Source organism: Equus asinus, chromosome 16, assembly GCF_041296235.1.
Source record: "Equus asinus isolate D_3611 breed Donkey chromosome 16, EquAss-T2T_v2, whole genome shotgun sequence".
Classification (NCBI taxonomy): Eukaryota; Metazoa; Chordata; class Mammalia; order Perissodactyla; family Equidae; genus Equus; species Equus asinus.
This window is the reverse complement of record NC_091805.1, coordinates 40608817-40621473: the sequence shown is the minus strand read 5'-3', so window position 1 is coordinate 40621473 and position 12657 is coordinate 40608817. Positions and strand designations below refer to the sequence as shown.

General features: G+C 38.8%; 1 protein-coding gene across 2 annotated transcripts in view; it reads left to right on the top strand.

The window, feature by feature from the left end:
• Positions 1-12657, top strand: part of VAV3 (vav guanine nucleotide exchange factor 3) — a 349793-nt gene that overhangs the window by 153631 nt on the left and 183505 nt on the right. For both annotated transcript variants that reach the window (XM_070486950.1, XM_070486951.1), the window contains 4 exons: positions 2791-2849; positions 5043-5108; positions 10623-10731; positions 12460-12552. In XM_070486950.1, the coding sequence (XP_070343051.1) occupies positions 2791-2849; positions 5043-5108; positions 10623-10731; positions 12460-12552 (327 nt within the window). The remainder of the gene's footprint in view (positions 1-2790; positions 2850-5042; positions 5109-10622; positions 10732-12459; positions 12553-12657) is intronic.

The window sequence follows — 12657 nt, the reverse complement described above, 5'->3', positions numbered from 1 at the left end:
GCCCTGCCCACCTCTCCTGCCTTCCTCCCATAGTAACACTTTATTTACATTATCTGGAGTTATTTTCATTTCTTTACAAATGCTACTTTTCTTATCAAACAGAGGATGTACGTAGGTAAAGAAAGAAAATCCATGATGTGCATTTAGGAGTTGGTTGTTGGCCTGTTAACTTGCAAATATTCTGACTAGTTATCCCCCATTCTGGGAGTTCATGTCTGTAATTTCACATGATTTTGAGGTAACAATTTAGAAATTAATACATTTCAGGGAAAATCATCTTCTTAATCTCCGTGGGGATATTTTCTTCTGTAAATATTCTGGAATAGATATTTCTAATGGCAGTCTCCACAAAGAGGACTTGAGAATCTGGCATTAATTTGTAAACTTGTCTATTCCAAATCCGGATAGACTCCACCTTTATAGAATACACACTGTTCTAAAAACACATTGACTAAACAGACTTTATTTGTTTTGGCTAAACTTGGAGTTAATGGATGGAGTTGTACAATATGATAGCCACAAGACTGAATGACAGTCCTTAGAGAGTTCACTTCAAGATGTGCTGCAGATGATCCTTCCTTCCTCCTCATCCACTGAATTTGTGTCTTTATGCTATTTTTCTATTACTGAATAGTAATGAGTAATCCTTTTTAATAAATAGTAGGAGTTGGTTTCGGCTTGTTGATTTTCAGAAATGTTTGTACTTTAGAAATTACTCAATTCAATTCAGGAGTAAAGTAATATACCATCGTCTGGCTCCCTCTGGTGGACAACTATATGAAAACATCAAACTGCAGTCTTTTTTGGAGGGGGACAGTTGTGAACAGTTCCAGTTATTGGTAGGAATAGGAACAGAAAATGCATTCTTGTAGATGCATAATAATTATTATAGAAAATATTCCCAAGGGATAAATGCATTTCTGTTAAAGTAAATAATAGCAATAGTAAAATACATAGCAATATTAATGCTATTGCTATTTTTCTTGTTATTAAGTAGTGACACTGCAGGGACCACAGTGTGGAATAGAATCAGAGGCAGGTTTCGCCCTGTAGGTTTCCACCAGTGCCACATCAGGATAAGACTCATGCTAAAATTCAACAATGGAGTTACTTCATGAGTCTCAATATTACTCCACAAATTATTCCAGAATCTCCCAAAAGCTTTTCACTCCATAATGCATAATTTTGGAATTTTAGCGAATGAGTGTTTTTATCTTGAATCAGTTTATCTTGATACATTTATTATTGGTTCATTCATGATCTCCTGGATTTACAGACTCATTGAAGACGCTTTATCTTTATTATGGGAAGCTAATCAGTAAGTTTTATCTAGGTGGTTGTGGTTCACTTTCGTATCAAATGTTCAACAAGGTTAAACTGGGAAGTAGTTGCTAAAGTCTTTCTGTGAAGTTTTATTTGTATATAATAACTATTTTATGTAATAGTAAAAGTTCGTAATTATCGAGTTAAGCATTTGATGGGCATTGTCTCGTCTGATTTTTTCGGCAACTCCATGAGGCAGGTAGGCAGTTGTTATCCCCACTTTATAGAGGCTGGTAAAGGTGAGCTCAGCTGAAAACTGGTGAGCCGGGCTCGTGCAGGGCTTCTTACTGCAGAGCTGTGGGTTTCTAACCATAACTACGTACAACGTACAACCCCCCGAAGTAGGTAAGAGGTAAGCGTGTGTGTGGCTAATGCCCTGTGACACATCTGCAGAGTAGTGGAGGCTTGACTTTCATGTTTCCATCTTTGGACTGAGGAATTAGAAGCTTACTTCTACTCAGAGATAGTTTTGCCTTTTTTCCTTTTTTTCTCATTCTGAATAGGACTTATAGTAGAACCTCTTTAAGTTTTGTTTAGTTTTGAGAGTTAGGAAAAATCATATCTATCATCATAGAAACAGGCTTCATGAGAAAAATATGTTTAGCTCATTGATTTTTCTCACTAACTCTTTGAAAGAGATGATCTTAGGCATAAAAGTGAGAAGGAAGGGGAAAGTGGGCAGGTACTAATGCTGAAACTATAGCAGCTACGTTCAGGATTAGGTATTGAAGAGCTTCGTAAGGAATCTTTGAAAGAGCTACAGGCCATCAAGGGTAACTTAGGAAACTCTTTTTCTGAAAACTCTCAGAATTAGAATAAGGTAATTTTCTTAAAGTTAGCAATTGTAAAGAATAGCTACCATTTAAATATTTTAAATATGTTATCTTCTTAATCCTGTGATCTGGCTCAAGATCCCACACTCAAAACCGCTTTGCTGTACGTCAGTGCTGTCCAATCGACTTTCTGTGATGGTGGAAGTGTTTGATGTTTGTGGAGGCCAATACGGCAGCCACTAGCCACATGTGGCTACTGGGCGCTTGAAATGTGGCTAGGGCAGCTAAGGAACTTAATTTTTTGTCTTCTAAATTTTAATTAACTTAAATAGCCTGCTGTGGCTTGTGGCTGCTGTTTTGGACAATGCACCTTTACAGGATCTTTCAGCATCTGTAGAGTGTAGATAGAAGACCTTCAGGATTACCTAGTCTAACTCTTTGTTTTACTGGTAAGGAAACTACAAACCAATGGATTAGTAATCTACTTAGTCATAAAGTTGAAGAAAGGGACAAAATTGTAAGCTAGGTATTTGTACTTTTCAATCACAGCTCTTCTCATTCTGTACTTCTTTGGCATCTGCAAATTTATATTTCTGCTGTCATTGTTAAAGTAGATTGTAAAACTACCATTTTGGGAAAAAAATCTTATCTTCTCTGAAATACATGTCCAATGAACCCTCTACTCTCTTCTCAGGTTATAGAAACATTATCGCGGCTTTCTCGAACACCTATAGCATTGGCCACAGGAATCAGGTAAGCTTGTTTCTCTGTGGTTCAATCAAATGATTATTTATCGGATGATTGCTGTTTGCAAAGCATCTCATTCATGCAGAGTGTCTGGTTTATAAGCACCCAACACATGTAAGCAAGAACTTATTCGTAGATATGAATAAGACACATTGGTTAAACCTTGTTCTCACTTCACTTGTGACTGTCACCAATATGGTTCATTTTTTTAACTTCCTCCAACATTTCTATACATGTGATTTATGAAGACAAACACAAATGCTTAAGTAAATAAATATTTTGGAAGATGTTGTAATATATTTATTTCCTGTACACTATAACAATAACTCACAACTTTTAGGAGTTTAAGAAATAATCAGACAAGTATAAAATGCTATGTGTACAAGCCTATGTATTGAAAGTTTGATACTAAATGAAAAACTTGAAAGTAAATTGGTTAAACACATTATGCCATCTCCGTGCAATGGAGTATTATGCAGTCAGTAGGCACGTAAATGTAGATGTGGATGTTGTGTTGGGCTTTTTCTGTTTAAAATACTACATACTTAAGTTAGATCAAATAGAAAGTTGTATTATTAGTAACATTAGAAATAAATAAAAACAGTTTCAGTAGCCCCTAGCCAGCCTATATGGAAATGGAATGGATTTCACTTTTTACCTTGTTTCCTTAGGGCTCCATACTTCAGTCTCCAGCCATTATGTGTCTCTATAACCCTGTGTCTCTTCCTCTGTTGCTTCCATTTTTCTGTATCCAGCTCATAATTCAAATTCTAAGGGAGAGGATCCAAGCACACCTTACAGGACTGACCAGCAGTCACTGGGCAGCCCAGTTCCTGGGTCCAAAGCATAATGACCTCAAGGAGGACACCTTGCAGACCCCTTCTCAGAAAGGGGCCATACGTTTGGCAGCTTTCTATAGAAGAAGCCTGTAGGCTGGATAAATGTTCAACACCTTATCATTTACTCTTGAATGCATGCTTCTCTCTCCATGTCAATAAATATTTTACGTTATATGTAAACAGCAGATTTAGAAATAGCATGATTCTATTTTTATGTATTTATGTATTTTTTATTCTGAAAGGTTATACGTCAGAAGAATTTTTTCCCTTTTTAATTATTCTTATCTATAGTTTCAAATTTTTCTACAATGGACTTGTATCGGTATAAGAACATAATAAAATGTGCCTAAATTTATTTTAAAAAAGATTTTCAAACTTTGGCATTTCTCACACATTTTAACTTATTTGAAAAATGTACATTCCTCAAATGTCTCAGGTAATTAAGTTAGTCCATAAACCAGTGTGGAGATCTGCTTTTCAATTTATTAAATGTAATTATTTAGTAATTAGTGCTTGTTATTTTGATAGATCTCTTGTTTTTGTGAAGCATATGACATACTGGCTGCATGTAAAGAAACTTTTGGCACTCTAGTCTAATTACTGTGTTTTGTTAGACATAAATTTAGAGCGTTGTATTGGTGTTATGAAAAAAGTTCATAGTAGCATGAGGCAAACGAGGAAGCCAATGGCTAGGAAAAGGGGATAAATTAAAGTGATTTTCTTTGAACAGGGGACAGAGAAAACACCCTACTCTCCCTGAGGTCTGGTTGACTCATTTGTCCAATAAATGAAACTGAAAAATATAACTTAAACACCTTAAAGTCTGAGTAGAAAAGTATATCATGGTCAATAATCATATAGGAAGGGTATGATATTTTTGCCTTCTAATAATTTTCATCTATACTAATGAACTGAGTCATGCAAGGATGATTGTTACCAAATCATTTGTCTGGCAGATCAGACTCCATAGGTGAAAAGAGACAGTGCGGAAGGCAAGGGCGCCCGCGAGGCTGCCCGTTCTCTGAATGGGGAGCTGTAGTGCGTGCTCCCAGGTGAGCCTTCAGGTGTGTGGCTGATGGAGATCAGAGAGGCACATTAGCATGTCCACACCTGCTCAGGTGACTGCGGTGACCAGCTTAATTCCTGCAGATAGTTTGCGGTAGCAGATGCCAGAGCCTCCCTGGGGGACCCCAGACACAGCTGCAGGGCAGGCACTTTGGGAGAAGCCCCAGACGTTGTGTTAGACATGGTGACTGATCTGACCAGTCTGGCAGCAGACGAGCTTACACGTTTAGTGATAAGTAAATGCCCAGCCTAGCTGTTTCTTGTTCACCCTTTTTTTTTTTCCCTTCCCTCCTAGGCCTTTCCCAACAGAAGAAAGCGTTGATGATGAAGACATCTACAAAGGCCTTCCTGATTTAATAGAGTATGTTGAGCATTTTCGCAAAATTAAACAAACCACCTCCAATTTTTGCATCCTTTGTGGAGTTTAACTGTGGATGTTAAAATAGCTCTGGGAAGGGGAAAAGTGGCTTAATGATTAAGACGTGTAAGAAGTAACCTCAAACTAGTGATGGAAAGTTTCACAAGCAAATGTGCTTCCACTGGCCTGGAGTTCTCTTGAGTGTCCCACACTGTGCGGGTCCCTCTGAAGAAGCAAGAAACATACTGCAATGCAGTAAAATTTGGAAGTTACTCAAAGGCATAATAGAGGTAGTAGATGAAACTGGAATTAGATAGTTAAGGAACAATTAAAGAGAGAAATAGAATCGACTACTGGAGTTGTAGGACAGGTAGTGCGTGCTGTGTAATTTCAAGGAAGAGCGAGGTACCTGTGGCCTGGAGTTATTTCAGGGATGTTTCATTAGATGGTGTTTACTCCGAACAGAGAATCCTTTTGGGCTTTATTGTTTAATAGTCAGCAGAGCAAGAGGTCCTTGCAGCAGATTATCTTCTGTTGATTGGGTGACTCGTGCAGATTACAAATAGATATAAAACAGGATTCTCCCCCCTCAAGGAACTGATGACAAAGATCAGGTGTGTTTGCGAAGAATTGTAATAAGAAATAGGTCATGCTCCAAGAGAGATTCAGGTGCTGTGGAAAGTCATCCATTCATCCATCTTGATATGCCAACGCTCTGAGCTGTCTTGCTTTAGGACTTTTACACTTGTTGTTCCTTCCGCCTCTGTGGCTGATCCCTCATCATTCAAGTCTTTGTCCAGATGTCCCTTCACAGAGAGGCCTTCCGGACCACCCTCTCTAAAATTGTCACCACCCCTTACCTTGCTCTGTGTTTTCCTGGCCCTTACCACTGCCTGAGACCATCCCTGTTGGCTTCATTTATTCTGTCTCCTCACCAGAAGGTCAACATCATGAGGTCAGGGACTTTACCTTGTTCCTGGCTATCTTCCTAGGACTTCAGTGTCTGGTGGATGTATAGTGGGTCCTCAATAAACATCTGTCTTCTGAATGAATAAGCCAAAGCTGCATTAAGTAAGCACCTACTGTTTGCCAGGCATTATGCTTCAGGCCTGAGCTATCTAGCTAGTTCATAAGAGTTTATTGGGTAGCCGTTTCTGTGCTGGCCATGTCCCATGCACTAGCTCATGAAATACCACAACATTATGAGATTGTTACTTTTCTCATCACAATTTACAAAGGAGAAAACCAAATCCTGGAAAGCTAAGAAACTTGCTGAAGCTCATGTCACTAGTAAATAATAGTCTTTGAAATTGAACTGAGTCAGTTGTTGTTCCAGAGCAGAGGCTCTAAGCACTGTACTGACTTCCAGAAGCACCTTGACCTACTCCTTTAAGGACTTTCACTAGAGGAACAGAGGAGAGCGCTGACTGGAGCCACAGCGATGGTCAGCAGCTCTTCCCAGAGTAGGTGGCATCTGGGTGAGCCTTGAAGTCTTATAATTTTAAATGTATGTTAAGAATAGTTTCTTATCTTGTCTTAAAATCTCCAAGAACTCTCCAATCTTAAGCAAGATCAATTAATGCTGATCATCTCATTGAATTGGCTACAGTCTTCATAAAGTGATTGTTTAAGATTACTGGTAATATAATCGAATTCTTTCAAGTTTTAAGAAGAATATAATATTTCTAGTGCTGTGTTCTTTTTTTTTTTTTGAGGAAGATCAGCCCTGAGCTAACATCTGCCACCAGTCCCCTCTTTTTGCTGAGGAGGACTGGCCCTGAGCTAATATCCGTGCCCATCTTCCTCTACTTTATATGTGGGACGCCTGCCACAGCATGGCTTGACAACCTGTACTAGGTCCTCACCCAGGATCCTAACCAGCAAACCCCGGGCCGCCAAAGTGGAATGTGCGAACTTAACTGCTGTGCCACCGGGCCAGCCCCAATGACGTTCTTTTTTAAACTCCACCAATTGTCACTTACACCTACTAATTTTTATAGCCCTCCCCCATCTTGTTTTGTTGATATCAGGATAAACCCTACTAGGATGCATTCCTAGCTGAGTTGGAGAAAGCTTGGCATCCTGAATCAGCTGCTTTGAGATGTCAGCTCATGCTCTATGAGATGCAGTCTGTTTCAACTCTCCATCTGGTGGCAGAAGGTCTAAATGTGGTGTTATTCCTGCAAATGCTTGCTTTTGAGTTTGCTATGACACTTGATGTTTAGTCTTAGCTTTGTTATAATCTCTTTGGGCTCATATTCTTAACTATAATTTTTGGGGGTCAATGCACCCAAAAGGAAGCCCTTGGAACAAATGCTGGCCTACTCACCACTGCAGAGGGAATCATTCTGTCCTCAGTTGGAGAGAAGCAGACACAGGAGGAATGGAGATGGTGTGAAATGACTAAAATGTAGTTCCTTGCTTTTCCTACTTTTATGGTCAGAGTGTCAGACATGCCCATTTATAGGTGACCTAGACACAGGAAAACTAATAGAGATTATTGTTGATTTATTGACCATTTGAAGAATCACTGTTCCCCTCCTCCAGCTTCATTTTATGCAAATCAGAAATTACTGACCAAACTGTGAGCAAGAAAAGCTGCTTTAATATGGGATTAAATTGCAAAACCCAAACTGCATGCATGTGTGTCACTCCTACAATTCTTAAAGAAAAATATGTGTGAATTGACACAATATGTGCCTCTCCCCTCATGGGAAATAGTTAAAAGCAAGACTTCAGCAAGATGAGTTATTTTGGGAGGAGGTTGGGTTAGAAGGTCAGAGGCAGGAGAGCTGGGATTAGGAGTGTCAGAGAAATGAATTTCACAGCCTGTCTTCCTTCTGAGCAGGATCCCTTTGATGCTAGAACTTGTTCCTTCATCGTTTCTTATCTCAGCTCCCTCATGAACTCATCAGACCTTCCTATCCTTTGATGTGTTGTAGAGAGTACTCAAACTAATTTGACTGCCCCACTGTTCTCTGGTTAGATTGCCTGCCTAAGCCCCTCAGTATGGAAATTCTGGAACTGCCGATATGACTCACCATCTGCTCAGTTTTCCAGAGTAGAAAGCTGAGAAGCATCCATCACTCCTTTCCCCTCTCTCCCTAATTCTGAGTCTCCATGTCTGGTTGACTCTACCTGATTTATCTCCTAAGTCTGTCTTTCTCTCCTCATTCACCTTTACTGTAGTTACGGCTCTCAACAACTCTCACTCATAGTATCTCGTTTCTTAGCTTACTGATCTCCCTGCTTGTCTTCTTGCCCCCTCCAAATCAGAACCCCTGTTATTCCCAGGTGCCCAGGTAAGGCTGAGCTCACAGAGTACAAGGCCCTTTGCAGTTTGGTTTCAACTCTTCTGTCTGGGGCTCCCCTTACTCATCTGGTCACACTGAATGGGGCTCCGCTCCTCACACTGCCAGGCTCTTCACACCTCTCTGCCTTTGCACTTGTTGGTGTCCTTTGTATGGAATGTTCTTCCTTCTTCTCATTCAGTATATGTCATCTGTGACATATGTGACAGATGTGTGAGGGCAGAAGCTATGTCTGCCTAGTCTGCAGCTGTATCTCCTAGAATGTAGTATTTATTCAGTAAATACTTACTGAATAAATTGATAAACACATTCAAGATCCAGTCCAGATGTACTATCTTCCGTGAAGCCTTCCCTGCCTTCCTTGGAGTTATTCTTACTCTTTCCTCTGTTCCTATATTCTGCACTCATCTCTTTTGATGCATTTCTAGAATTATGTACTTATGTGCTGTTCTCCGCACTGGACTGTGGGAGAGTCCTTGGATCTTCTTGAGGTATGCATTCTTAGGACTGAAGAGTCTGGCACTCAGTAGGTTCTTAGTAAGTGTCTGTTGGGTCGTGGGATGGGTGAACAAGTAACCCTGGAATGACTGTTTCTCGGAGCAGAGTTACCTGAAACTTCTGTTACCACCAGATCTCTCTCCCTTAGGGCACCTTCCTTTCTTCTGGGTATTTGACAGTTCCTTCCTGTCAGATGCCTCCAAATAATCCTTCGTGACAAACATAGACAACCTTGTGATTGCATCTACTTTGAAAAGTGCTCCAAGTTGCAGAGTGACATTTACAGTTACAGTGTTTTTATTTTTGTACATATCAATTTATAATGTTCTGTGTGCACAGGCCCAAGAGAGATACTAAGGGCTGACAGTATTGAAGGAGTTGAATTTCTTTTTCAGAGAGATGGTAATGCTTCTTTCTAACATGTCTAAATTTATTAATCTCAATTCTTCAGGATTATTAGCTAATAGGAGATATTTATAGAAGTCTTGAACTGAAAGGAAAAACTTAACAGATATTAGCAGAACATGCAGCGGTTGGAATCAGCTGTTTCCACTTTGACTGATAGGTTTACAATCTTATATGAAGAGTTTAGGAAAAATATTTCAATCAGTCACTAAGTGCTCATGCAAGCTTTAAAACTAAGGATTATTTTTAACTGTCAGAAGACAAGCAGAGGATTTTAAATAGTTTTAAAAAATGTCTTGGGCTGGCCCTGTGGCATAGTGCTTAAGTCTGGTGTGCTCCATTTCAGTGGCCTGGACATGGACCTACACCACTCATCAGCCATTCTGTGGTGGTGACCCACATATAAAGTGGAGGAAGATTGGCTTAGATGTTAGCTCAGGGATGATGTTCCTCAAGCCAAAAAAAAAAAAGAAGATTGGCAACAGATGTTAGCTCAGGGGTAATCTTCCTCAGCATAAAAAGAGAAAAAAACGTCTTGCAGCCTTGGGACCATTTCTTTAAACAAAATGAAAACAAATAAAACAGATAAAAGCAGAATCTGGCTGAAGGAGGCTCTGTGGGTTCCAGCCTCAGAGTGGGCTAGAAGGAACATGGTTTGAAAACTACTGCATTAGATATTGGCAATAATAACCTTGCAAAAACGGACGCTTTTAAAAGACTATAACAGTTAGATCCTCCCCAATTCCCCTGTCCTCTCCATATTATACCCTTTAATGTAGATGGAAACTGAGGTCTTAAAAGATGAAAAATGGGAGGCAGTATGATAGAGTGATTAAAACACTCAGTGTGTAAGGCAGACTTGGTTTTAAATCCTGGCTCTGCCATGGACTAGCTGTGTTATCTTGGGCTGGTCAAATAACCTTTTGTTCTCTCAACTTCCTTATCTCTATAATGCGTCAAATAATAATGCTTACCTGATAAGAGGTAGGCAAATAATAATGCCTACCTGGGCCTGGCCAACTGAGTGAGATAATATATGCAGAGCGATCATTTTCATTTATGTGCTTGTACATAGTAAGTGCCCAGTGAGGGTTAGTTGTCACTTCCATCGTTGTTGGATTCTGTTGTTGTATGTCATTGTTCTTCTCAGGAGGGACAGAGCTGTAATGCAAGCTTTTTGACTCTTTCCACTGATTCCACTATTTCCTCTCTGGATTTTCTGCTAAAATCCGGTAGGCTATGTATAGCTGTTACATTTACTGCGTAATAGAAAATGACCTTTATATTGTATCCTTTGTTTTAGTGAAACCCGCGTGGAGGATGAGGAAGGTCTCTATGACTGTGTTTATGGGGAGGATGAAGGTGGAGAAGTCTACGAAGACTTAATGAAAGCGGAGGAAGCACACCAACCTGTAGGACTTTTACTTGCCTTGTTTTTAAGTTACCTTGAGTATTTTATTAGGAAAGTGATTCCTTGAAAGACTAATTAATATAATTGTTGAACTTCTGCTGAATTAGTTTTTTGGTTTTCTTTTAACCTTTACTTGCTTGTCACTGTATAACCGTGGCTTGTTATTGCATTTGGAGGACATAAACGTGGCATTTTACAGTTCAAAGCAACCGTAGGGAATCTCTGGCGTAATCCTTTCATTTTACCAGTGAGGAAGGCAAGTTTGACATGCCACCCAGTTAGATAATGCAGAGCGGCAATATGACATAATTTTAGGGGATCATGAAATTATATTGTTATGAAAGGAAATCTTTTCTTACAAAGCAGGTAAGTCTTCTTTAAATTTGATGTAGCATAAAAATATATGTTAAAGAATATTTCTTCACAGTTTTTAGGGGTTGATGTGAGGTATTTTTTTCTTTTCTTCCATGATAGGTCTGCTAGCATTTTTACTATTTTATAAGCATATTTTCAGATATTGTCATAGTCAATATGAGCCCTCAAAGCTTTTTCTGCCATTAAAATATCTAAAAGATTCATAAAGAATTACTTTGAATTTTTTTCTTATCTATAATTTGAGACCAAAAAAACCATCAGTTGTTTAGGCTTTTATTAATATGATCTTCTTTTAGACTCAAGACATTCTTTATCAGCTAAGTGGTGGTTTAGGTTTCTCTGGGGCTTTGATGAATTTGCTAAAAGGCTGGCGGGTTGTCCAGTTCCCTAGACGGGGAGAAGTAGCTTCTGTAAGACAGAAGCAGTTACCTGGCCTGTGTTAGGTAAATGTAATGAATGTTTACTTTAATCCACTGTATGAGCTGACAGGATGCCTGCGGTAGCATTTTAAGAGTGTTTTTAGGTGACAGAGTATCTATCATCTGTACGCCCTATAATTATCAACTGCTTTGAGTACCAGCAAATTCTTCAGTGTCTCTCCCAGGGCGGTCTTCACTCAGCTGACAGGGCTGGGTCGTTTATATGGGACAAGGTTAACAGGAATAGTAATTATGCATAGGGCCTTTCTTTGTACTCCTCAAGGTGCTAAGTGCTGTATGAGGGTTATCTCATTTACATTTCCTTGGGGTTCTTACTGTAATTCTCTCTATTTTATAGATGAGAAAACTGAGACACAGAGAAATTAGGTAACTTGTTTACTGTAACAAGCTAATAACAGCAAAACTGGTCCTTGAACCCAATTCTGTCTAATCTCAAAACCTTAATCTTCAGACTATGCTCTAATACCTCCAGTCTTACGCATCTAGTAAAAGAGCCAAACACCAAGATGTTAACCCTGGAAAAAAATGTTTGAAAATTTTTAGTTACCAATATCCTTTTATTATTTTTGCAGTTATTTCTACAGCACTTGTAAAGAATTCTGCGCATTAAAGAAGCAATATTCCACCATTTATGGTGTTACCAGATTCAGTAACATTTATAATAAAAGATGTTTTAATGTAAAACGTCTAACTGAGAAGCTTAGTTTTAATTACCTGAAGCTTTTTCATTTACATTGTTCAAAATTTAAAAAAAATTTCAAAAATGCATTTAAATAAATCTTTCAGTTATGTGTTTTATTAGAATGGAATGCTTAAGAAAATTAGCAATAATTTTGATGTCTTTCTATTTACTATCAGATAGGTTAATACATGAATTTGATTACATAATTTTAATTTGCTAATTCTAATTGCAGAAATGTCCAGAAAATGACATACGAAGTTGCTGCCTCGCAGAAATTAAGCAGACAGAAGAAAAATATACAGAAACTTTGGAGTCAATAGAAAAAGTAGGTCGTCAGGTACTATTCTTGATGCCCAAATACTGCCTTATAGAGTTAATATATTGGGCTCAGTGTTTCTACTGGGTGTGTGTATTCTCATTTTCAGTAGAA